General features: G+C 36.8%; 1 protein-coding gene across 1 annotated transcript in view; it reads left to right on the top strand.

The window, feature by feature from the left end:
- PAXIP1 (PAX interacting protein 1) overlaps window positions 1–25,747 on the top strand; it is a 32,508-nt gene extending 6,761 nt beyond the window's left edge. Inside the window, exons 4-21 of the mRNA XM_032183128.1 lie at window positions 3,374–3,437; window positions 4,426–4,539; window positions 7,295–7,939; window positions 10,432–11,158; window positions 12,008–12,102; window positions 13,067–13,162; window positions 13,506–13,643; window positions 15,033–15,154; window positions 15,716–15,900; window positions 16,035–16,078; window positions 17,879–17,946; window positions 18,319–18,421; window positions 20,843–21,011; window positions 22,707–22,807; window positions 24,019–24,153; window positions 24,237–24,312; window positions 24,868–24,928; window positions 25,349–25,747. Of these exons, the coding sequence (XP_032039019.1) occupies window positions 3,374–3,437; window positions 4,426–4,539; window positions 7,295–7,939; window positions 10,432–11,158; window positions 12,008–12,102; window positions 13,067–13,162; window positions 13,506–13,643; window positions 15,033–15,154; window positions 15,716–15,900; window positions 16,035–16,078; window positions 17,879–17,946; window positions 18,319–18,421; window positions 20,843–21,011; window positions 22,707–22,807; window positions 24,019–24,153; window positions 24,237–24,312; window positions 24,868–24,928; window positions 25,349–25,364 (2,959 nt within the window). The 3' untranslated portion in view covers window positions 25,365–25,747. The remainder of the gene's footprint in view (window positions 1–3,373; window positions 3,438–4,425; window positions 4,540–7,294; window positions 7,940–10,431; window positions 11,159–12,007; window positions 12,103–13,066; window positions 13,163–13,505; window positions 13,644–15,032; window positions 15,155–15,715; window positions 15,901–16,034; window positions 16,079–17,878; window positions 17,947–18,318; window positions 18,422–20,842; window positions 21,012–22,706; window positions 22,808–24,018; window positions 24,154–24,236; window positions 24,313–24,867; window positions 24,929–25,348) is intronic.
- The last annotated feature ends 1,314 nt before the right edge of the window (window positions 25,748–27,061 follow it).

The following is a 27,061-nucleotide window of genomic DNA, read 5'->3' as shown; positions in this document are numbered from 1 at the left end:
ATTACATGTCAAAACCCCAAGTAGCAGAACTATTACATTTGAAATAAAGGGATTGTTGTGATGTGATACAGGCTGGTGATTTTTTGTGCTTTGCATTTAGAGATAATAAATGTGTTTATCAGCCTACCCTTATCAGGATAGGAATGTACAGTTGTTTATGTCACATTTCTGTAAGCTCTCTTTTCCCTGTTCCTTAAGGCTGTTTTGGGGAGAGAAAAAAAAAAAAAAAAAAAGCTTGGAATTAGCTACTTTTTCACACTTGTGTAATCTCGTGTTGTGTTGTTCTTCTTTCCCATAGAGAAGTTGCACTATTAGGAAATAAGTCTTCCATTTGGAACCAGGTGTCCGTAAAAGAGTGTTTTTAAAAGTGCTGATGTTGTTATGTACTCAGAAGAGAAAGGAACAGATAAAAACTACGGAGCGATGCAGTCCATAACCAAATTGTAGCAGTAAATGTGGGAATGTGGCCCTGAATGGCTGTTGCTTAGGGAGTTTTATTGTGGTTATATATGAATGGCCAAAGGAAAAGCCCACGTCTCAGCTGTATCATGTTCTTGGGGTGCGTGGAAGGAGAGGGGTATGCACACCTGTCAGCAGTAAATGCGTACTTGCACGTTTGCCTTTATTTCTGGCCCTTCATGTCCTTAGAACCTGGTGGTTTGGGATTATATTCAGAGCCTTATAGTGCTCAGTAAAATGGGCTGTTAAGTCTTAACATTGTTCTGTTTCAGTCTCTTTATGGCTTCTAGCGCAGTGGCATCCGGCCTTTCATTAGGGTTTTAGGTACTGCAATAATGGAAAAAAATGGAGTAGTTATTTTTGTTAGCTTTTTTCTGGTTGATGGCGTTTGGGCTCTGTTTTGGCAGAGCTTTGAGGTTCTGCACTTTAGTCTTCTGTTTAAGTTTTAATTTGGAGTAATACTCAAAACAGTGAATTTACTGAAGAAGCAAGTCCTAGAAATATCTTCTGTCAATTAAGTACATGGATGCAGCAATAGCAAAGACTTTGTTTGCATACCAATTTCAGTACTTACTTCCTTGGCATTTGTCTATGTAGAAAAAGTTAATATAGGATAAAAGCCCAGTAATTTTGTCTGTTCCATATAAATACATTTTAACATTCCACCCTAAAAGTTATTTTCACCAGGGGGGACTTGAGAAAGCAGAGTGCTCTGTTCACTGTGAAGTGCTGTCAGCAAAATCTGGCTAAACTGCTGTTGAAGGGAAGTAACAGAAAAACGAATCTAGAAACAGACTTACTGGAGGAGAAGAAATTGCAGTCTTGTATGTGAAAACTTCAGTCATAATACCATAAAGAGGGCAGCAAAAGCACAAGTGAGGAAGGCTTTTTCTTCCCTGGTCTTTACAGATGAAAGGAGGAGGGCGATCAGAGCATTTCTGGCTGTTACTGAGGGAAAAAATGAAGTGAGCTTTGTTGCATTCACTCTGTTTTGTTTTCCAGATCAACTCAGAACACAGTTTTGCTGCTTCTGACTGTTCTAAGATGGATGGTCCATTTATTCCCTGCTTTTAATGGACCTCTTACAAGTTAGGTACTGAGTTGTTGCTGCTCTAAGTGCTAGCAGCAGGTGCTAAGGCAAGGGGTGGGCAACCGTGCACTGCTGAAAGCTGCAGTGCTGAAACTGCCTGAGACGAAATACTGAGCCACATGGTGAGCCTCAGGGTGTTCTGTGGACTTCTTGGGGTATTCTGGATAATCGCAGTAATCTGTTGATGTGTTCTGGGCTTTGTTGTCAGCTTTCTGCGTAGATCTCAGTTTAACTGTTGCTGGTGCACCTGTCAACAGCATGGGGAGGGTAATCTTGTTTGCCTAGTCTCAGTATGCAGTTGCACCGTAACATGATGCATGTCTGTTTCTGTAGTTGTTTTTTTTCTGAGGAATTAGGGGTTTTTCTTAAACACAAAACAACATGGAAGTGTGGAAGAAGCAGAAAGGTCACAGAAGTCAGCTGGTCCATCTGTCTTTTCCATGTCACTTCTGTCAAACCACTCTTTCTTCTATTTCACAAGGCCCGCATAACAGAAACTTATTTCATATTCTTCCCCATTCACCTTCCAGTGCCTCACTGCTGTATTCCTAGAGTTTAGCCTCAATACCTTGCTGCTGTCTAGCCCTGTTTTGCTTTATTTGAGACACCAGAGAATTCTCTTTTCATTCGGTAGCCTTTTATGGACTTGGAGATGTTGTCTTAACTACTTAAGCCCATCAATTCTGGTTCTGTCAGTTTCCTCTCATAAGTCATGTTTACTAGGTCTGTAGAAAAAATATTCTCATTGCTCTTTTCACATACTGCTTCATTTGTACATCTCTTTCAAGCATCTGAAAACAAACATGCATTGCTGTCAGAGATCTTGTTGAGTGTTGAAAGTATGGTGGAAAACTTCACATTAATTTCAGGCTGTGTTTCTGCTTTTACATCCCAGTGCGATTTTTTTTTTTTTTTTCAGTTTGTGATTCACAGTAGCTCCTAGATTGTTTTTTTTCCCCTTTGAATCTGTTGCTTGGCCAACTTTCTATCCAGTGTTATACCTTGGTAGGAAAAAAATTAGCTGCAGATTTGATATTTTCTTCTAGTGACCTGCCTGCTAGTGTTCTCAGGTAATCTCTCTAAAACTTAACAGGTGTTCAACTTTAAATTTTACAGTTGTTTTCTGGAATTTCTTGTGTACCATGTTCATTCTATTTTGTCTGTTGCTGACTATGACTTTATTCCCTGGATTCTCCTGTATTTCTCCTGTATTCTCCTGTACTTCTAGGTATGGAAGATAAGCACTGACTGATAATGGAAGGAAGCTATTGATAAAGGATTGACTCCTAAACTTTACTTAGAATCAGAGAATCATTCAGGTTAGGAAAGACCTCTAAGATCATCTGGTCCAACCTTTAACCTATACTACCATGTCCCCAAGCTCTACATCTACAGGTATTTTGAAGCCCTCCAGGGATGGTGACTCAACCACTTCCCTGGGCAGCCTGTTCCAATACTTCACAGACCTTTCAGTAATGAAATTTTTCCTATTATCCCACCTAAACCTCCCCAACCTACTTTCTGTGTTTAGCATCCTGGGATAGGTGAAGATATTCTAGGAAGATAAAAGCTTGTAATGTTAACCAAAATTGGTCATAATGGCTTAGGTGTCCTGATCTACTTTATACTTTTTATTTATTTTTTTTCCTGGTACGTAGAACTTGAATTGTAAATAAAACACATGCTTTTAAAAATAAAAGGTTTTGAATGGTCAAATACTTGATAATACCAGAGAGGTACTATGCACAATAGTTAATTTTCTTCCAGTATCCCTTAGGAAACTTCTCTTTAGCTTATTTTGCATCCTTGACACCTGCTTTTCAGTGTAAATGGCTTCTCTCCGGAATCATGTCAGGTCTTTTTTGGAGTCACTGCCTGTCTCTCTCAGGTAAGAAGTGAACCATATTTCAGTCTACCCCAGAGTACGAACTGTGTGATGCTTTGGTTTTCTGAGGACAGTTTTTCTGTTGTGACTTTTTTTTCCTTGTGTGTTAGGTGAATTATCACCTAAAACAGCTTTTCACTGGAAAATAGTTTTTTTTTTTTTTCACTGAAAATGAAGACACAAACTCAATTGAAATTTGAATCAACAATATATCTTGAATTTATTTATCACCAGCAGCATGGTGATTCTAAGATGAAGAGTACAGTAGAGTATGAAATCTTTGCTCCTTGTTTTTAGTTTCTGTGTTAACAATATTCAGTGAATGTGCTGTACCTGCTTACACACTGAAACCTTAACAGGGGTGTTAGTGAGTAAATATAAGTTGAAATGGCTTCAGTGGTTTGTGTCCGTTTCTGTAGATCTGGGAGTAGTCTGATCTGTGTGTGTGTGCAGATGGACAGGATCAGGACCTAGGTGCCAGTGGTGTGTACGTGTGCTTTTTACCTCTTAAATTATTCTGTAATGCTGTCATTAAATTTGAACGTTAATGGCTTAAACACACTTGGCTTTCTTGGCAGGGCTGAACACGATTTGTTAGAAATAACAACACTTGATATGTTTACGTAGGCTATTAATTTGGTCTGCTTGTTAAAATTCTATTGAATGAATCTAAACAGGTTGCCTAAGGTAATGAATAAATCTTGTTTGCTTGATCATTAACTTCTACTTCTTGTGAAAGGTGATGTCCTAGTGTTGAGTTTTACAGAAGTGAAGGACATTTGCCTCTATGCAGGTTAAAATGATTGTTCAATGTCTTTTTGTTGTCTTTGTCACCCTTTTTTCCTGTAACTTTCACGTTAATTTGGTACTTGGAAGTGCTGGGTAATTTATTAGCCAGATTTCCAAGTGCAATGTCAGGAATTGTACTAAAATTCTTGGAGTGGAGGCAGCTTGTTCACAGAAGTAAGAGACCTATTTACTTTCCTCTTAGGTTTCATCTGAAGACCGAAACACGCTGTGGGCTTTGATTACTTTTTATGGAGGGAATTGCCAGCTGAACCTAAATAAGAAGTGTACTCATTTGATTGTGCCTGAGCCAAAGGGGGTAAGAGTTTATTATGTATACAGTTCTTCCTGGTGTAGCCCTCATTTTCCTTTGAATAATCAAAAATGTTCCTTCTCTGTGAAGTTAAGATCCTTAAGCTTGTTTGTTAGACTTGAACAGTTAAATTCACCACAATTATGCATTGCAGCTAATCAGTTGGTATTTATTTTCTGCATGGCTTTAAGCCTCATTAATTCAAAATATGTCCAATTTCAGGTTGTTATTTGTATGTCTGGTTGAATAAAGCGTGTTCTTTATTCTGTTTGTCCTAAACTAATTTGACATATAATCATGAATGATTGTGGTTTGTTTATCTGTAGCTAGAATCAGGGAAGAAAAATGAAAGCAACATAATTTAAAAATTGAGTGAAATGCCTTAGATGTTACATGGGGAAGGGAATTAAAGATAACTTGCAAGTCCCTCAACACTTCCCTCTTAAAGAGAGATGGTAGGATAAACGTGCACAGCATTCTTGCACAAGTTCTGATTGATAAAGTAGTCATGCTTCAAAACACTCGCTTTTAGGAAATCAAATGTTGCTGTCTTTCTACAAACAGAGAAACTGAATCAGAAAGCTGAGGTAGCTGGCTGAAGGCAGCACTGAGCCTCTAAGAACAAGCTTCTGTACTGCAGTGGCTCTGGTTATAATACTACTGAAACTTCCTGGTGTGTTCAGGTAGTCATCTTCCTGAAGAAGAAATACATTTGCAATTGGATTAGTCTGTTTATACCACTTAAATTTAAGCTCACTTAACAAAAATTTGCTTGGATTTTTTCTGGTTAATGCAGTGGATGCAGCGAGTTTTTGGTTTTACTTTGTGTTTTCTTTTTTCTCCTTTAATAGCATGAGAGCGTTTTCAATTGTTTGACCGACTAGCTCTAAGATCTACATAATGCCTCCTTAGATTAACATGTAAAACTTTGTCAAGTTTCCAATATTATTTCATGCAAACTTAATGTGTTACTGTTTCGCCAACAACCCTTCTAGTATTTCTAAGCTAATGTAAGCCATCTAATATTAAGATAGAGAAAAACATATGGCTAGTGGGATGTCATTAAACTCGTGTGTGGAATATGTAGGAAAGTGCTTTAGAATAAATCTTGGGCTGGTATTGGGAGGAGAGAAAGTTGCTTGTACAGTGAAGGCATGCTTTTCATTGCTTGTTTCATTTAAAACTTTAAATAAGAACTTATTTATTTTTAACTCCGTGATTTTTTGTCTGTAGAAGCTAAAGGGATGTACTGAACCATCCTAGTTGTCTGCCACAACAAAATGTAATGCTTGATTGAAGAGCTTTGCTAAAATGCAATTTTAATAGGCAATAGTATGATTTAAGGCAACACTTCTTCAATGTAAGCTTTTTAGAACAAAGGGTACTGTCTTAAGTTTGCCACTTGAATGGAAGAAAACACACTAGCATTTCGTATCTTTAGGACGAAATAAATATCTTGTTTAATTTCCATAATCATTGAACAGGGACAGATTTATAGGATGATTACTTAAAATGCATCTGCGCCTGCTGTTCTGACATAATACTACAAAGGAACCTGCAGCAGTTTGTAATGAGAAGAGTTTTGACACTAGTGAAAACTGAAATGATTGCTTTGACTAAACACAAGATGATAAAACAAGATTCTTAATAATTCTCGCCACAAAAAAAAGAATGAAAATTCATATCTGCAAATAAACTTGGTTTCGTCTGTAATCTCTTTATTGTGTATGAATGACAGTTTCATTGTAGGAAATAACTCCAGAGAATCATTAAATGAAATTAATTTCCTCTGAATGCTCTGGTTGTTAATTTATATTGTCTGACATACAAAGAAAATCCCAGCTCAATCACTCTCAAATATTGGATCCTGAAATTAGTTTCAAATCTTATGCTGAAAGTTTTTTCACTGTTTTGATATTTGTGAGGAGTTTGTATCAAAGAAGACATTAGAATAAATGAAACATTCAACCTGTGTGTACTTCTGCTCAGTTAGGAAAAGAAATAGTGAAGTTCCCCTATTTCTACACATCATTAAACGGTGAAATGATAATGGGGAAGGAAGGGATAAAATTTTCTACCTTGTCAATATCATAACCTCTCAGTGAAATGGATTTAGCTAATATGAAATGTAACTTTCATGTTGAGGGCAACATTAGGGTTTGCAACTTCTGGGAAGGTGTATGGGAAGTACCCTGCTGTTTTCTGCTGTATATTCCTGCTGAAATTCATTCTTTCAGCGATCATCTCTTAAATATTCATCTCTGCTTTATTGTGAAATTCTCATTTTCCCTGAATGCTTTTTCATAATGTTTTATACTTCAGTGGAGCAAACATGAGTGTATTTAGGCTCACCTTAATGTCTACTTTGAGAGCAGCTGCATCTGAGAATTTACTGTGACACTCCTGCTGGTGTTCTGAAAACTTTCTCAGGACCAAATATCTTTTCGAATCCTAAGTTTTAGAAGAATTTGAGTAATGGTGTTTTGGAAGTGAAGACTTTGTCTTCTGCATTTGTGTCTTCTGAGTCCAGTGTGTGGTAAATGTGGATCTTTTTTGTTTAAATCAGTTTGAACCTGTGGTGCCAGTAGCGTGGTCTGTCCTGCTGGTTCTGGAAGAGAGCAATTTGTCATTGAACAGTCTTTTGTGATCTGTTTGTCCATGCTCTAGTCAAGCCCCTCCAAAAGCTAGAGTGCTGTGTTTTTTGTTTGTTCTTTGTTTTTGTCTTTAAATTGAATGTTTTCATCTTTTTTCTTTCCCCCAGGAGAAATACGAATGTGCTTGTAAACATGATGTCATTAAAATTGTGACACCTGACTGGGTACTGGATTCTGTAGCTGATAAGTCTCGAAAAGAAGAGACTCCGTATCATCCTCGCTTAATTATATACGAGGAGGAAGAAGAGGAGGAGGAGGAAGAGGAGGAAGAAGCAGAAAATGAAGAGCAAGATTCTCAAAATGAAGCCAGTACTGATGAAAAATTATCCAGCCCAGCATCTTCTCGAGAAGGGTCGCCTTTGGGTGATCAGGTTTTCTCACCAAAATCTACTACTGCTGATAAGGCAAAAGGGGAACTGATGTTTGATGATTCTTCAGATTCTTCTCCGGAGAAGCAAGAGAGGAATTTGAATTGGACGCCAGCTGAAGTTCCCCAGGCATCCACAGCAAAGCGTAGGTTGCCTCAAGGGAAAGACTCCGGGTTAATTAATTTATGTGCCAATGTCCCGCCAGTGCCAGGGAATATCTTGCCTCCGGATATGAGAGGCAATTTGATGGCTTCGGTCCAAGGTGCCCAAAGTTCTGATCGACAAGAAATGATGGCTGCATGGAGCCCGGCGGTGCGGACGTTAAGGAATATTACTAATAGTGCTGATATTCAGCAGATTAATAGACCGTCAAATGTAGCACATGTAAGTGTTGGATTTTTCATTTATAAGATATTGGACTTTTTATTAGGAACTAACGTGAGAATTTAAGTTTCCTTTTATTGTCCTCTGAATGTGCAAAGGATTAAAAGTTTTCTGCATTACTTAGATGTAGCCAAATTGGTAGCCTCCTAATAATAAGTGACTTCATTCCTAGCAGGTTCACAGAAGTAATGCATGTGGAAAAAATGTTAAGAGTAAAGCCATGTTTCACTGTAGCTTGGTTTAGAGTTTCATGGTATTTCAGTATTGATTTCTTTATAAGAGGGGGAAAAACAATTAATTTAAAGTAATTTGGCTAGTGCAGAAAACCTGATTGCATAGCCTTCAAGCTTTATACTCAGTGCAAGGAATTATTAGTGGTATAAACACACTTAACTGTAAAATGGATTGTGCTCCCAGTTCTATCCTGTTCTGTTCAGCTGGGCATCGTTAAGTTGTGGTACAGCATAGTCAGGGCTGTGATGCACAAGTCTGAACTTGCAACTTTTTATGCCAGTCATAGTTGAAATAATTGTAGCTTTTATATTGAATTTATTTTTAGCAGAGACTAAAAATCAAGAGTGTGCACTGACATAACTTGCAGCATTAAAATCCTAAGAGGTTTATGGGAAGGGAGTGTGTGTGAGAGAAGTAGGTGCTGGTAAATGTTAGACACAACTTTTACTTAGATAATTACACTGGGGCATTTATTTGGATGTTCACCTGAAGGTAAAACCTTCAAAGGTGCCTGAGTACAAGCTTACAGCAAGTACTGTAAAGAAACACAAAAAGCAGAGTCAGTTGGATTTCTTGGTTCTTTGTTTCCTATATCAAAAGGAAATGCTGGCTTCCTTTTGAAACTGAGTCTTAGGTTCCTCTTCTCAGTGCCTTGAACTGTTGAAAGACTGAAACTTTGGGGTAAGGAATGAGCAGAATAGCCAAAACCCTGGTTGGCTGACCAGTGCTTTCATGCCTAAACGTCACATCACCCACAACCTAGTTGTTGCACTATAAAATCCTCTTTAGTGGCCTTGTATGGAAGTATTTTTGCATAAGTACTTTTTATAGAGGTGCAAGGCAGTTGATGCAGGTGCTTTGGTTAGGCTTGGTTCTCTGGACTCAGAGTTAGAGAAGGGACTGACAGTGGTGTACAAGGACTGCTTTCAAGCACCCTGTCCAGCTGCTGTGTGAGTTGCAGTGCTAGCTCCAGCATTTGGAGCTTTGCATCTCACATCTGTGGATACATCTGTGGATCTACCTCCTTGAGGGAGAAACACTACTTCCGCAGTTTTTTTCTTTTAACTTCTCTCTGGCTGGGTTAAGCTGTATTTTGGATCCTGCTTGGGTACCGTGCCTGGGTGGGTTCTGTGTCTTAGTGCCCAGTCTTTGAAAGTTGAACCAGAGATCTCTAGTGAATGGCAAAGTCTGCAGTAATAAGGCGTTTGCAGCTGCAGACATACTTTGTGAATATAGCCCTAGGATACTTCTGAAAATTTTATCCCATTGTTTTGAAATACCTGTCCTGAAATTCCTGTAATTTTGACTTTTAGGACGCACAACAACAATCTCTCCTAATATTGAGTAACATCATCTCTCCTAATACTTAGCCACAGGGACATTCTTTGTGTCTGTTAATTTTTCGTTATTGAATGTTGATACTCTGTTTATACTTAAGATCACTGATGGGTGGAGCGTTGGTAATCATGGCTGTAACATATGCTGTACCAACAACATCAGAGTTGCATAAATGCAATCTGAGATGTTTGGAAGTGCACTGTAAGAACTTGAGTCACCTCCGATGAAGATCTGAGGGACATCTGGTGTGGGGAGGATACAGATAGTTAGCCTTGGGTCTTAGTGTCCACTCAGTGAATTATACACCAAAAAATGAAATGGAATTCCAGGTTACTTAAGCACTGAGCATAAACAAGATCTATTATTCTTCTCAAAAACTTCGTGCTGAGCTGTATGTTGGGATTCAGTTCTAAAAATGTGGCTGAATATCCCTGGATTAGGTCAAGAGAATGAAAAGTTGAATTCAACTCCCATATTTCAAACAGTACTAATTAATGGAGGCATTATTAGCAATATTTAAGTGAAAGAAAACAAGGCTGCGGAACTAAACTTTGAAGTTAGTGTGCCAGCAGGGATGTAAAATGGGTATGGCAGTTGATTGATACAATTACTGATGCAGTGTTAACAGTCATGATGCTATTTGAATGAATTACCAAGAATACAGGGATGGGTTTCAGTCTTAAATTTGTTAAAATGTGTATTGCATTTAATTAGACATGTAGCTCAATGCTTTTCTGTGTGCACGTCCTGTCTTTTCACTTTGAAAAAGCTATTAGCACTTGAGGATTTGCATTGAGCTCAGCAAATATTTAAGCATAAGTTTCTTTTCTTTTAAGAGAGATATTTTCCCAGTAGTTGTTTAAATATTTTTAAAACTGAATGACAGCAAAAAGATTACAAAACTAATCTTTGTTTTCTAGATATTACAATCACTTTCAGCACCTACAAAAAGTTTAGAACAACAAGTAAATCATAGCCAACAGGGACATCCAAACGCGGTGCTGTTTAGCCAAGTGAAACTAACACCAGAGACACATTTGTTACAGCAGACACATCAAGCACAGCAGCAACAGCACCATCCTCTTTTACATCTTCAACCTCAGCAACTTATGCAGCTACAACAGCAGCAGCAGCAGCAACCCCAGATCTCCCAGCAGTCCTTCCAGCAGCAACAGACTCACCAGTTTCCGCAGCAGCAGCAGCAGGTTCATCAGCAGCATCAGTTCGCACAGCAGCAGCTTCAGTTTCCGCAGCAGCAGTTGCATGCCCAGCAGCAGCTCCACCGTCCTCAGCAGCAGCTCCAGTTCCAACAGCAGCATGCTTTGCAACAGCAGCTTCATCAGCTGCAGCAGCAGCAGCTCCAGCAGCAACAGTTGCAGCAGCTACAGCAACAGAACCTCCAGCAACAACAGCTGCAGCATCAGCAGCAGCAAATGCAGCAGCAGCAGCAATTGCAGCAGCAGCACCTACAGAGGTTACACCAACAGCATCAGCAACAGCAAATGCAGAACCAGGCAGCACAACACTTAACTCAGACATCTCAAGCACTACAGCACCAGGTCGCAACCCAGCAGCAGCAACACCACCAGCAGCAACAGACACAACTGCAACAGCAGCCACTCTTTGGGCATGATCCTGCAGTAGAAAGTTAGTAATACTGCTTCTGATCCTGGAGAAAATCTCTAATGACATGGCAGGATTTGGGCTAGAACATCAAAAAGTAGTGCTGTGTTTACAGTATGTTATTGGAGGACTTCAAAACTCCATTCATAGCTCAGGACCTGTTTTACTAAGTTTTATGCTGACAGGTGTAAGCTATAAATAAGGTGTCCAGAAATCTGAAAAGCACGAGAGCACTGAAAACTTTTTCTTTTCAAATGTATGCTTTATGCTACTAGCATATAAATTGTGCTGTGGAAATGTTAGTCTCTTCATGGCATAGTTTTATGTTTGTTTTTTTTTTTTTCCTCTTTGAAAGAAAGAAAAGGGTAGGCTGTTAGGCTTTAAGAGGGGATAACAACTGTAAAGGTAGGTTAAATTCTGGAAATAGTAGTAAATTAATGAGGAGGGTTCAGTATCAGATAGCGATTGTCATAGTTGGCTTTGAATTCTGTCCATTCTAGTAGAACTGAAAGCTTTTTGACTATTTTGACTATTCCTAGATGATCTATGTAAAGGAGTGTGTGTCCTGTGATTTCCTTTGGTGTCCCTTTCTCCTACCCCTTTACCCAGCTCTTCCTCCAGCAAAACAAAAGCAAACAACAGAAAAAGACCCCAGGTTCCCCACAAATAGTGGGCCAAACTGTGCCGTTAGACATCACTGTCAGCTTTGAGATTTTGGATCCTGTTTTCTCCAAGAAAAAGCTAGCTTCAAAATTAAATGTGCTTTATAATTTGGTAATAGCAAAGATGAGTGTAGTGAGTATGTTTTGAAATGAAACTTTCAGAGCTTTAAGTTTTTATTTTTCTTCTCCTTTATGTGCCAAACTATTCCAGTTCCAGAAGAATATTTCCTGCTGGGCTGTGTCTTTGCAATTGCTGATTACCCAGAACAGATGTCTGATAAACAGCTGCTAGCAACCTGGAAACGGGTAAGATTCTGCTGTATTTCCAAAAAACGATGATAACCTTACTCTCACAGTAACTAAATCCTAAAAGGAACGATTGGAAGTATTGTTCACTTTTCTTTAGGTATCATTTTGTTTAATGTTTATATTATGACTAGGGTAAAAAAGAAACGTTACTCAACTAAGGCTGACTAGAAAAAGTAGTAAATGCTTCAGACATGCAGCCAGGTTGAATTAGGTCTTTAGCCAGAACATTAACTAAAAAAGCTGTAACGTTAAGTGTTTCCCAACTATTTATGCTTTTAATCAGGCAACAGTAGTACAGCAAATGTAATACAGCATTGCTTTCTATCTTTAACTTAATTGTATTAAAAGACTGTTTTTTGCATAGAATTTTGGCGTTTAGTAGGCTGTGAGGTATCCACCTGAGTGAATAAGATGAAGGAATAGAGTGTTTCTATTTTTTGCCAACTTCTATTTTTCAGAAAAATCTGATTGTATCCTTTCCTAAATGAGAGGACTTTGATGTTCTTCAGAAACTTCTGATGGATTTTATAGTTGAATTTTCCCAACAATTTTGCATAATCAAGTAAGCTGTTGACATTTTTAACAGCACTTGTGTTTATTGCTGAGATAGAATTGAATGGTTTATGAGAAATTGTTTAATAGTTATTCTGCAAAAATAAAAAACAAAGTTATTTTTGTTTATACATCTTTATTTTATTTTTTTTTTCTTGCATCTTAAAAAGTTACACTTTTTGTGGTTCATACTTAAGGTGCATACTTAATTTTGTTTTCTTTTTTTTTTTTTTTTTTTTCCCCAAAAATTCTTAAGCTACATAACAAACCTTTTTTTTGGGGGGGGTAACTCTTCAGTGAAATGGTACAGTCTTCTAAACAGTAGACGTTGATTTCAGACTGTTTGTTTCTTAGGGTAATTTTATAATTGTTATATATATTACAAGCTTTAATTTGGTTCTCTTACCAGATCATTCAAGCACATGGTGGGACAGTGGACCCTACACTTACAAGCAGATGCACACATCTTCTCTGTGAAAGCCAAGTCAGTAACATGTATGCTCAGGTAAGCAAACCAGTACCGTATTCATGCATGCTTTCATTGCCTTACTGGAAAGGTAAGGTTTTTTTTTCTGCAATACTCCATGCTTTGATTATATTTTTTTTTCCACTATGTGCTTTTAAAATCATTTGTAGTTTACAGTACAACAGACTTTCATAATACATGTTTCATAATTCATGTAGTAGGTTTATCCCAGAGAACACTAAGGAAGATGCTGTCAGAAACAGGATCATGACAATGTTGAGGAGGAGCAAACAGTCATTAAAACAGAAGCTCTGTATTTTAGAAAGTCTAAAATAAAATAAAGATGTGTTTCAGTTTTAAAAATCTGTGCATGTCTTCATAGGCTTTAAGAGAAAGGAAGAGGTGCATAACAGCACATTGGCTGAACTCAATCTTGAAGAAGAAGAAAATGGTACCACCTCATCGAGCCCTTCACTTCCCAGTGGCATTTCCACCAGGAGGAAAGCCATGCTCTCAACATGTAAGGAAAAAACTTATTTCTAAAGAATGTTTGTTTCATTACATGAGCGATATTAAAACATAGCTGGAAAGTACGTACCCAAAGCAAAATGCATATTTATTTTGTCAACTGAAGAAGAGCTTCTCTTAATCTTAAAGCCCTGTGTTGGTATGGGGCATACTACCAGGCGATTCAGAGTGCTTTGCAAGTCTTGCTGAATTCTGAAAGCTAAATATTAAAACGTGAGTTTGGTTATTATTCTCTTAAAGAAACTGAGGTAAAAATGAGTACTCAAGACATGAGTTATCCATAACAATATGACGGGAATCCAAGCCTTTTAGTTCGTAAAAGTACATCTAATATTTTATACTTCTTGACACTAACACAATATCTAGAGGTTTTTTGAGTATTTTTTTATTTTTCTCAGTCAATACCTACCAAAGTTTGGACCAGATGATCTTAGAGGTCTTTTCCAACCGAAATGATTCTATGAAATAGCAGAGAAGGAACCTTGTTCTGTTAGTCAGAAAAAAGGAGGTCACAGTTCCAGTAGTCTGTGTTTTGGCATGTAATGAGGAGAGCTGGGAAAGTGGAAAGCTGTGGGGTGAAAAAATAAACTTGAAGCTGAATGAGACGTTTCTTGACTGAAATACAATGCAACATAAATCAAGATGCCAAACTATGTCTTGGCACTGGATCTTTGTCTTGAGTGCAGGCATAACAGATGACAGCCTTAGTATCAGCCTTTTCTTAAAGACATGAAAAGAAACAGGGTTGGTGAAAATAGACTATAACAGTGTGCATGTGAACACAGTGGTTAACATAATTTATTATTAACAACAAAATCACAGTTGTCGCTTTTTAAATAAAAGGAAAGTACAGTGAAAATGAAAACTTTGTGAGACTGAGGATAAGAAAGGAAGATATAGAATTACCATTTTGCTACCTGTGATCAGCTGGGACAGTTTATTCAGCTTCATGGCAGGTTAAAGCAGAGCACTTAGAAATTTTTAAAAGGAGAGTAGGGGAAGTAAGTGTAAACATTTGCAACAATATAAACAGCAGCAGAAGACAGGTTAAAGATGTGTGGGAAGAAAACTAGATGGGAGCTTTTTCATAGTAAGACTTTGTAAATAACGAAAAGTTGACCAGCAGAATGAAAATAGTTCTGACTTGGGAAGAATCAGTGCCAGAAACATGTCATTTTATGTATAAACAAGCCAGCCTTTGATTGTAGTTTATATATCTTACAAGCCATGTTATGTATCCTACAGTGCCTGTGTACCGTAGCTAAGATGCTCTATGTTTCATAGTAATGTAAAAAAAGGTTGTAAGAGAAAATTGTTTTCAACAGAAGCGCTTAGTAAATGCTATCTACTTTCAGTTATACCTACGTCTTTCTTTCTGTAGATAATCTCTGTGACAGGATTTGTTGATAGTGACAGAGATGACCTCAAACTAATGGCCTACCTAGCAGGTGCTAAGTACACGGGCTATCTGTGCCGCAGCAACACAGTTCTCATCTGCAAAGAGTAAGTGGTTTATCTCCACGGTGCTCACGTTCTCAGCTGCCTGTTGCCACTTAGTGTGTTTCTCAATGTGGAGTGCTCGTTACATCTCATTAAGAATGTTTAATCATTTTTGCGATTTGATAGCATTAAACTTTATGATGTTGTTTATTGAGCTAAATTACTGCACACTTACGTCTTAAATTTGGCCTACTGAAGACAGGCAAAAGAGAAGTCATTGCTTGTTTCACTCTTTGAGATTATTTTGTAAGTGATGCTGACTGCTGCATCATCTGTAAAATCTATTGGGGTGGGGAAGGAGTAATTGTTTTTGAAATGTTGGGGGAGGGAAAATTGAATTAAATCCAGGTCTAATCTGATTCCATTTGGACGCAAGTTTTCCCTGAATTGACTTTGCTTGTGCTAGCATACAGAGCAAAAGTTTTTTTCTGAGTATTTTCTTTCTCTATCACAGTTAACAACAATTAGACCAACACAGAAATACTGGTATTTAAAGTTTCTTAGTATAAATGCTATTTTACCTGTTTTATCAAATATTTTTTTTCCTCATCTCTGAATATTAAGACCCAGTGGCTTGAAGTATGAGAAAGCCAAAGAGTGGAGAATACCCTGTGTAAATGCACAATGGCTCTGTGACATACTGCTAGGAAACTTTGAAGCTTTACGGCAGATACAGCACAGCCGCTATACAGTATTCAGTCTTCAAGATCCACTTTCTCCTAGTCAACATCTAGTTCTCAACCTTCTGGGTAAGAATTCCAGTCCCCAAATCCTGTGTTCTGTAGCACTTCCATATGTACCTGTTTAATCAATAGAAGCATGTGTGTTCTGTTGTAAGTAATTCTGCAGTGGTTTCACTTCTGTTGTATTCTTCACTTCCTAGATTCTTGGAGAGTTCCACTGAAGGTATCACCAGAACTTCTAATGGTATGTTGAGTTCTGTACAGCTGTTTTTGTCAGATTACTGCTTAGTGTTTCTAATGGTTGAGCACATGTGCTATATGGAGTGCACAACATGCCAGAGGGGATACACACAAACCATCCATGTGCTTCAGGCTAGTGTTCTATAAATCTGAGAAATAATCTTTTACAGAACTAATAAACTGCATGATATTATATAAAATCAAGTTTCTTTTCTTGGGATTGTGTATCACTCTTTGATTTTAAAGAAACAGGCCATATAATGTTTTTAAGGTATAAAGCACTCAAAATCAGAAATAAGTTTGTTAGAATCTTGGCTACAATTTTAAATAGAATAGGTAACACAACTTAAGGGTTGAGAGTACTTTGTACTTCACCTCAGTCCATTTGTATACTCTTCAGAAAACAGAAGCTTAATAACTCTCATAATTGAATGTTCAGATCCAATATAAAAGTATTAGTACAATTTAATTAGTACAATTTTTGAACCTGAAGTTCAAAACAGTCTTCTTTTTATAGACCCCTGTGAAATTGTCATACTCTCTTAGGTAGCTTTTTTAAAACAAAACAACAACAAGTTTTGTGAGAGTCATATTTCCTTGAAGAAGGATGCATTATATTAGTGGCCCACAAATACTTGAAGAGATTTTGTATGTACTATTATTAGTAGTATTTAAAATAGCTTTTTCACTAGCTCATTTTTGGATTTGTTACCTCCAGCCCTTGAGCTTTCAGTGTTTGAGCTCATCTTAAAATTGGGCATCTGCATTTTTACTGTGGTCCAGTTGGACCAGTGATGGGCTGTTGTTTTTTTTTTGCTTACACAGCAAACGCAGAGAACTAAGGGGTCAAAAAGCTTAATTTAAGTACGTCCCTTTCAATATTTACTATATAGGAACATTTATTTTCCATGTGTATTTAGAATTTTGTAATTTAGATCGGAAGAGACCTCTGAAGTTAATATTGTCCAGCTTCCTTTGGGACACCTACATACGAACAAGGTGATTTGGTAACAGAAAACACTGGGCATGTGAAAGGGTCAGATGAGGTACTTCACTGCCTTCTACAGCAGACAGTTCTTTCCATCTTGAGATTTAAAGTTTGGGGTCCTCATGTGAGGACATCTGCCTGTCAGATGGTGTTGATGCAATTTACTTTTTGCATTTTCATAGTGTAGTTGGAACATCTGTCAAGAAGAAAGTGCTTGAGCTTTTCTTCCCAGCTGCTTTTACTAGTGATTGTCTAGCATAAGACTACAGGTTTCTGAGAGTGGGGAGCAAACCCCCATGGGGGACTGAGCTAGTACAGAGGAAAAAGGAGTGTCTATGCAGCGAACACCCGAGCATCCACTGGAGCTTCTGTTTCTGTAAATAGGGAACTTGAGGTTTTAAAATACAGGTGCTGCTATTTTCTGTTGATAGAAAATATTTCTGTTGATATATAAGTTCCTGGAAGACTACTGTAGCTTTCATGTATTTAACAAATGCACAGGGTTTTCATTCTCATTTATTTTTTTGTTTTTTCAAGTAATGGTAATCAGCTTTATTTAAAAGGGGAAAAACATTTGGCATTCAATTAAATGGTTGTATAACTTTGTGGAGAAGCTTTGGTTAGTGCTCAGCTTTGCTATTGAGTCAGCTGTGTAAGCAGTCACTGCACCAGTACACATTTGGCAGTACATCCTTCTCATTTGTGTATTTTTTAAAGCATAGTCTTAGAACATTGGTGCACAGTTGTCCTGCTTTAAAGTCAAAATAGGGTTCTATGCTCAAATCAGATGTAAACACGTAGATGCTCTAATTTCAGGGTGTGAGGTTGCCTTTGAAACCAAAGCAAAATGAACCCAGTCTTCAGCCATCTTCCAAAAGAGCACGGTAAGAACAATCAGTGCCAACAGTCCTTAATTTACCTTTCCACAGAACAGTCATTTGCCCATCAGCCTGGTTCGATCCTGTACCCTGCTAATTGCAATAACTAGCAAGATTTTTTGCATATTGCCAGCTACTCAAGTGGCAGGAATAGAAGAATGAACATGGAGTAGTAAGAGAACACGGAGACAACAGAGTTGGGAGAAAATGTTCTGTTCTCAGCATAACAGTTCTTCATCCGGAACACTGATCCTGCCTAATTCTCATTCATCTGAGCATTTTTATTGCTAAAAGTTGCAGAGAGTGAGTTTATCTGCTTTTTAAAAAATGACTTCAGGCCCAAACTTCACATTCTGCTGTATTTCATGTATCTTGTAGGATTGAAGACCTACCACCACCTACTAAAAAGCTCACCCCAGAGTTGACACCGATGGTACTCTTCACAGGATTTGAGCCTATGCAAGTTCAACAGTACATCAAGGTGACTTTTTTTTCCCACTTAACTTCATGTGAACTACATGGATTTTTTTTTATTTTTTATTTTATTTTTTCATGGACATTGAGTTCTTACAAAGTAAGACTTGATTAGCCTGTATCTAATAGGATGGATAAAAACCTACACTTACTGGGGCTGAGATCAGTCATTTATGTGGACTGAGTTTTATTTGATAACTGTTCTGCTGTAGTGTACTTCCTGCTTCTCTGCTACTGTTCTTTGTTCCATAAGATGGTTTTAAAAGGCAAAGAGGCCCGCCCCTTACACTTTTTTTTTTTTTTTAATAAGTGAACTTCATGTCCAAATTTACGTGAGGAAAGTAGTGATTGTTGTGCTGGGTAAAACTCAAGCTGCTTCAAGTGTTATTATCTGTTGTTATCTGTGATGCCAAATGTTTTGAAGGAAGTTGATGACAAAGCTTATGGCAGGCATGAGATAATGTGTTCCCAGGGAGATTTTGTTATGTTCCCTAATAAATCTCTCCCAGAACTTACCTCTAAATAATTTATAACATTCTTTTAATGATATAAAAATCCAGTCATTCCTTGAACCTTAATAAGAGCTAAACATTTGGTCAAAAAGAAGAAATTTTCATTTATTTGTCACGTATTGGCTGAGGTTTGTGGCACAGTGTTACTGTTTTTTGTTTTTTTTTTTTAACTGCTGACTTCAGTAGGACATGAAAGATCCTGCCACTTGTGCCTACTCCAGTTAATCGAAAGTAAAGGAGGACTAGTTTGGGTCTACTATGCTTAGGAACATGCATCGCTTAGGCATTCTCCAAATAACCTAATTTCTTTATTATACCGAGGGTTGTTTTTAAAGTAGTTGGAATCCGTAGTCTTTTTCCCTTAAAATGTTTGCATTTCAAGTTTGATTTTTAATATTTTGAAATGTAAATTATTTTTCTGTATATCTCAGTAAAGTTCCAGTGACAGCTCCTTATTATGTCACGTTGGTACCAGGTTTATTATACAAAGAATCAAAGAACCTGATTTTGTTACAGCTATGGCTCACAAGCACATAAATAAATTTCAGCCTCAAGTCTTGTGAATTTGGACCAAACTTAGCTGTGATGATACCATTAAGATTTTTCAGAGTTTGAATACCTTCCTGGGGCTGGATACTTCCCATTTGCTTGAGCTGGAGGGGTAGTCTCTTCTGTATACCCAAAGGGCTCCTTAAGCATTAGAGAAGAAATCTTACAAGATCTGCGCTCATAGCAACACAGTGTTTGAGGTGAACATGTGTTAAGGATGAAAATAACAGCTTTTGCCTTTTGTAGGTGTACAAGTTTAGTATTCACAATGTGTTTATGCATACCCTTCAGGAGATAAAGAGTGAAGAGGTTCAGTGTCACGGAATAGTGCTTTTCTGTATCACCTTGATGCAAACCAGCACTTAGTCAGCACAGTAAGAAAGAATTGAAAACGTTGTCCCTGTGTATCCTACTACTTTGTTGTTCCCACAGCAGTGGCGTACAGAGGGAAGCCAGAGATCTTCCTGGGCTTCTAATACATGCAGTAGGCCTCTTGTTTTGGTGACTCCAGATGATTGCTGTACTAAAAACACCACAGTGTGTTAAATATTTATGCTTTAAAATAGTTCTTTCTGATTTTTAATTTATTCAAACAAAATATTTATAAAAATCAGTAATATGTAGCGCGTAAATAGTAAAGCTGTCCAAGTACTTTTGGATGTTTTCATTGCTAAATTTTTTTGTCAGAGGAAGCACTCTAATTCCTTCTATAATTTGATATGCCTTACCAGTTGATCAATTGTGTTATTAATCCTGTCAGATAATGATTTATATCTTAGTTGACAAGCTGCCAACTGTGATGAGACAGTTTGGGTAGGGTAGTTTAAACCTAGGAAAAAATGATAGTTAACACCATCTAAAATGCATAGGTAACAATGCATAGAGATCTAATGTATTTAAAGAATATATGTTCTTCAAAGAAAAAATATTATTGTGAAAAAAAGAGTAGCAAAATCAAGTTTACTGTAGCTACAGTGTATATTATACCTTCCATAGAGGAAAAGAACAAAATTATTAAATTTTCTGCCTATTCAGGCTTGATAGCATGTTTCAGTTCAAAAAAAATAAATATATATTTGTATCTTAAGGTTATTTTATTATTTAAATAAAATAAAGCTGCAGACTCAGAATGTAGCTCTCACTCTAGCCAGATGAGGTGTGTCTGGAAATACCTGGGTTTTCCATGGCAGTAAATTCTGCCCTTTAATCAGTTTTAATAAAGGAATTACTGTAATATGAAACTCTCCTATGTTTGCTGTTTCATTAGGAGCTTAATTTTAAACTGTTATCATTCCACTTTTTTTTTTTTTTTCTTACAATTTATAAAGGACTGTTTCATTCTGATCTGTATTTTGCATAACTTTCAGAAACTGTATATCCTGGGAGGCGAAGTAGCAGAATCAGCCCAGAAATGCACCCACCTCGTTGCCAGTAAAGTGACCCGCACTGTCAAGTTCCTGACAGCAATTTCTGTAGTCAAGCACATAGTCACTCCGGAGTGGTTAGAAGAGTGCTTCAAATGCCAGAAGTTTGTTGGTAAGTTGAACTGGTACCTACAATAAACTTAAGGCTGGTTGATTTAGGTGTGTGAATATAGCCTAAGTATTGCTTTGACTTCAATTTTCATGTCTCTTGCCAGTTTTCTAAAGAGTTCAGTTTTACAAAACACAGATTTTAAAGTCTGCAGCAAGTCTGACCTCTATAGTTCATAACCCATGGAGAATTAAGTATAAAGTTTAGACAATTACTCTAGCAGATAGTTTGTATTTCATTTGTGGTAGAAGGCTATGTTGGCATGGTTAAATAAAGCTGTTACAAGAAGAAATGATGTATACATTTTCACTAAGTTCTTGTTCCTCTATAACATTATGTTGCACATAATTTTCATTTGATTTAATCCAGTTTCTTTCCATTAAGGAAAGTAAAAAAAAAAAAAAAAATAATAATAATAAAAAAAAAAAGATACTGCTTTAGAGTGGTTAATAAATAGTTGGATGTTGTTAAGCAGTCTGTCTCTCTGATGTAGCCATTTATAGATCTTATCTGTGATTACTTTTTAAGCCCCAAATGTTTTTGCTTTCAGTAATTCTTCTAAAATACAAATTGTAAAGAACTAAGCCACTGTTGGAAATGCATACAAGAATTCATTTAAATAATAAAACAAATTAATTTAGTTCTGCAACTGTGTTGGAATATATCAACTTTATTTTTGCACTTCTCTGTTGACAGCTGAAAATAACAAAAGAGATGGTTTAGGTTGATTTGACAAGGAAGCTGGGTCTGAAGAAAATCTTTTTAAAGGCTGATTACTTGTTTTATGATTGTTTTATGCTTTTTATGTAATTTGTTTGAAAGGAGCAAACTAAATTGCTGCCTAACCATCACAAAGATTTAAATCAGTGGATAATTAACCAATAAATTAGCAAACATTTTTATTAATCTGGAGACGGCAACGTGCTTGGTTCAGCATCAGTGAACTGAAAAATCAATCCATTTGAAAGCTATTAGCAGATAAATAAAGCCTGGGGATTTATAAGAACGACTGTTTTGATCTAGTACTTGAAATACTTCACTTGTCTACTGAAATTTAGTAGATTTGTAGTTAATAGGCTGCCTTCACTTTTATACATGGTGCAACGACGGAAAACACAGCAATTGTTTGGAAAAATCGTCCCATTGATAATCTATTTTTATAGAAAAGTACAAATACCATCTCTTGTAAGTTGTCAAAATTGTGTTTGGGAAGACGAGTTCTCCGTACAATATTTTTTTTTCTCCTTAAACTTAGATGCTTTGAGCTAAATCTAATTTGGAAAGATTTTTAACCTGCCTTTTTGTGAAACAGCAAAGCTAAGGCCAAAATCCCATCCCGAATTAAAAGTAAAGTCAGCTGAGTAACAGGAAAAAGGGAAATAGGTTGAAAGTTTGCTCTGTTAATGCTGCATGGGGTCTTGGTGACAGTTTCTGGGTAAGTTGCACCAGTAAGTTAAAAAAGCAGACTTTATGGGACAGTGGCTGTTGCTGGATATGCAATTGTAAAACACAACTTTATTCTCCAAGTAATGGTGGGTCATCCTCACAAGGAGCCTAACAGAAGGGGTACTATCATTATGTAAAACCTGTGTTCACCATTTAGACTCAATCTGCCACCAGTGTCTTCTAATCAGATTAGCTGCTGTATTATGCTGCTGTTTTTGTCTTTCTTGTCTTAACATTTCTTGTCTTTTTCAGACGAGCAGAACTTCGTGCTGCGGGATGCTGAAGCTGAGGTGCTTTTCTGCTTTAGTTTAGAAGAGTCCCTAAAGAGAGCACAAGTGGCTCCCCTGTTCAAGGTACACAGTTTAAGAAAGGCATTTAAATGCTTGAAGCTTTTCAACCTACTTTTTTCAGCACTGGGACAGCAGCAGCTTTTGTAGCTCAGGACAATAAAACAGTCTAGCATATAACACATACTATTTATTAGAAATTTTGGTTTTGTCTTAATGCAGATTTCCTACATAAGCATTTTTGGGATGCGTCTGAGTGACTGGATCCTGTACATGGGAATAAAATGTGCTCAGTGTATAAAACCAGTATTTGTTCTTTTACAAAATGCCAATTACAGAGAGCACTTTTTTTTTTCCCCCTGAATTTCCTGGTGTTTAAAGCACTTGCCTCAAAAAATGGGAGCTGAGAGTGTGCATTTCAACCTCAGGAAGTTTAACTCTGATTTTCCTTGAATAATACACTTAGCACCAGACAGTTTGCTAGGATTATGCATGGTGGTTTTCATGCCTCCGACTGAATTTACGCCACTCTGCGGAGAGGTATGTGAAAATATAAGTTGCTAGAGATTCGTCAGCCTAATTGAATTGGAGTCTTTCTTGAGGCAAACCACCTAAAAATGTATTTTCACAGCCTGTAATGAATAGGCATCTTTGTGTTTTATTAAATCTAAGTGTTACATTTCACTCAGTTTTACAGTCTAGCAAGTCTTGCAGTTTAGCAAGAACTTTTTTATACCTAGCTGCTAAACACAGAGATAATCTACTTTGTGATCTGTTCACCTATATCAGTCTCAATCAAGTAGCATTCTTTTTAGTCACGAGGTAATGTATGTAATTAATGTATTATGATGTTAATTTTAAAAATGAAAGCTTTAATTAAAAGAACTAAAAGCTTTTTTTGCAGCCCTCTAGGCATCCCTGTACTTGAAGAAGCATTATTGTTCTTGCATGTCTTGCCAAGTTGCAGTTAATATATATGTGTATATATATATTTTAATTGTAGTTTAACCAGTGGTCATTTGATGGTTTCGTGGTTGTTATTTTAAGGGTTATGAAATAGGCATACCCAAATTAGTCAAATTTATCAAAACTGCAGATTTATCCCTCCAGGGAAAGCAGATCAGTGGTAATTACAGACAGCTCATCAACTGTTGGACTTCTTGCTATAGGCCACTATAAATTGTTTCCATGATTGCATGAGTCATGCAAAAATTAAATGTACTACTGAAATCAGTTAAGAAAATAAGGCTTTCTTATTATTTTGTTTCTCTTTTTAGGGAAAATTCTTCTACATTACACCTGGTATTTGTCCCAGTCTTTCCACCATGAAAGCTATTGTGGAATGTGCAGGAGGAAAAGTGTTATCTAAACAGCCTTCTTTTCGAAAACTCATGGAGCATAAGCAGAATAAAGTACGTACAGTGTTGCTTTCTGAAACTTACTGGTAATATCTTGCTATATTACTCTGAGCTTACAATTACTTTCTTTCATTTAGAGTTTGCCAGAGATAATCTTGATTTCCTGTGAAAATGACCTTCACTTATGTCGAGAGTATTTTGCTAGAGGCATAGGTATGTATAAGGAATTGATGTCATTTGAACAGTATTGATTATTTTTCTATTATTTTACAAGTTCAGATGCCTGTTGAACGTTTCCAGGTACTAGTAGAGGGGTATGTGGTTGATCCTGCATGGAGAAATCTGAGGCAGCATTTTCCTAGGTGTTTGTAATAGGGGTATTTTCTAGCCAGGTCAGCACAAATCTCTGGTGGTGGGCTTGAGCTTGGGGTTTTGGCACTGGATGATGCAAGATTAATTCTCGTTATTCGTCAGCTTAGTTAAAGATGTGTTTTTTTATTTTATTTTTTTTTTCCACTTCAATTGCTTTTACTTCATTGTAGAGTCCACAAACATACTGTGTTCACTAACAAAAGGGTACACTGGGAAGCCTGATATGTGGCATGAAGTGTGGGATGGCTAACAGCAGGGCAGTGGTAGTGCTAGGACCATATTTCCTTATGTCTTGCATGAAGAGCAGAAAGGTATTGAATGGCACCTCTTAATGCATCTGCAGAAGGAAGAATGTCTTTGTATGGTGTAAACTATGTATGTTTTCAATATTTCCAGATGTCCACAATGCCGAGTTTGTCCTGACCGGAGTACTTACTCAAACACTGGATTATGAATCATATCCTTTTTTTTGTAAAGGCTATCAGCTGCCTAAGGAAGTGTGATTTACTGCAAGGTTTCCTGAATTAGGAGCTAACTACTTACTGTTTTTTGGTATGTATAATGTTTACTTGATAAGAAAGTAGCTGAAACCCAGAAACCTAGTTTAATTTCAAGGCAGAATTACTTTTTGATTTGAAAAATAAATAATAGTTCAGTGGAGGTGGGATTCAGGGTCACCAGAAAGTACCGGGAGAAGAATATTAAGCAATGGGGGGAAAAAAACTGTCATGAAGGAAAATGTCACATGTGATTTGCATATGACAAAAACAGCTTTTAACTGGTTGATAAATGCAGTGTAGGACCGGTAAGGGTTCTATGTCTTTATGGGTGTGTTTTATAAAAGTTTCTTAATGTTGTTCTTCCTTAACAAGCATACATATAAATTTACTTGATGGATAGTAAAATGCCTTACTGCTTCGGAGTCCTTGGAGCATTAAATCTAGCTGTTCAGCCATTGTACAAAGTAACTAAAACTTCCTGTGGATGCTGTTTTCCAGCTGTTTACCTAAGGATGAAGAGCAGTTTAAAGCAGGAAAGCAAAAATCAACTGCATCTTTTTTAGGATGTGTAATTTTATTATGAGGAAACATAATTTACTATGTTTTGTATGATACTACCCTTTTAAAAGAGCCCACTTTAGGTATCATGATTAGCCAGTTTTTAAACATTTTAGCATAAATGATGGTACTTCAGCCAAAAGTGTAATTTGGATGTAAAAATAAAAGGGCTTGCTGTCTATTAAATTATGGATGTTGAAGATGAAAATGTTTTGTACTTTATTTTTATTTCTTATACTCTATTTTCTTTTATATTGATATTTTGCCCACATTTTAAATAAATGTACTTTTAAATGTTTTACTCTATATTTTAGTGGTGGTTCATTCTTTTTGAATAATGTGCAACAATGGCACTCTGGTAAGAGTAAATTACTCAAATCTTTTTCCAAGCAATGTAAAATTATTTTAAGCTTATTTTACCAGGTATGTTTTAATATATAAAAATCCCAATGCTTTATAAGGGAAGTTGTTGTAAGTGTGTAAGTGTGTTTTTACTGAAACAAAGGAATAGCTTGAAGGCAGGAGAAACTATAACCTCACATATTATGCTGTTGTGATAAGTTTTGTTTGTATAGTGAGTTTTACTAAATAAATATTAAAAAATCAGTTTCCCCCATCTATATTCAGTTGTTTTTCATAATACACACACAGTTCTCATAATCTGACCTTACGTTTCTACCAGTTTAGATTCTAGTAGATGAAAAGTCACACTAAAAACATTTCTTCTTTGATCAGCAAGCCATTAAACTCTAGTGCGTGTGTGCAGATATTCACTTGTCTGCATAGTATCAAGTGTATCATATCACCTCGTGAACCATTCAAAGAACAATTCAAAATGAAGGATAAAAATTACTTTAAACAACAGCTTATCACACTTTTTTCTAGCATTTTGTATTTCTATGCAGAACTATTTTGCAGGGAAGATTTTTCAAACAGTCGCATTAAACTGAGATAAGGAGCTATTTTTAGCTTATGCAAAGCTTTCTACAGAGAAGTTATTAATTTCAAATCTCATTTGTGTTATGGCTTAAAATGTAAATCCACCTGATATTTGACCACTGTTTCTGTTGCCTTTTTTCTCCATGCCTCAGTTCAACAAGGTGCTTAAGCAAATGACAGATTCAAGCTGTAGGAACACAGTGAGTGTAAATTTCAAGATGAGTGAAGTCCCGCAGAGGTCAGTACTGTGCCTGTTGCCTGTTAGCGCTGGCTCTGGCTTCCTCAGCTATCCTCATTTACTCCTGTATTCGTCATTTCTATTGTAAGCAGTAAGGGGCTACATAATAACAGCAATTTCAATCCCTGTGACCTTTGGTAAGGTGACAAAATGTAGTAAATGAGATTTTCATACTTTGGCTTAAGATGTTTTTAGATGCGTCGGAGGTTAAAAAGGTATAGTGCAGGGTGGGAGGAAACAGTACTTCTTCCCAAATGCCATTTATTTGTAACTGCAGAGCTATGTGTTTTCCTCAGTGTGATGTTCAGCTATCCATAACTGTTTCCTTTTCATTATGAGATTAAGAAAAGTCTCA

Source organism: Aythya fuligula, chromosome 2 (assembly GCF_009819795.1).
Source record: "Aythya fuligula isolate bAytFul2 chromosome 2, bAytFul2.pri, whole genome shotgun sequence".
NCBI lineage: Eukaryota > Metazoa > Chordata > Aves > Anseriformes > Anatidae > Aythya > Aythya fuligula.
The sequence above is the reverse complement of the archived record's forward strand: the minus strand, read 5'-3'. Positions and strand labels throughout refer to the sequence as shown.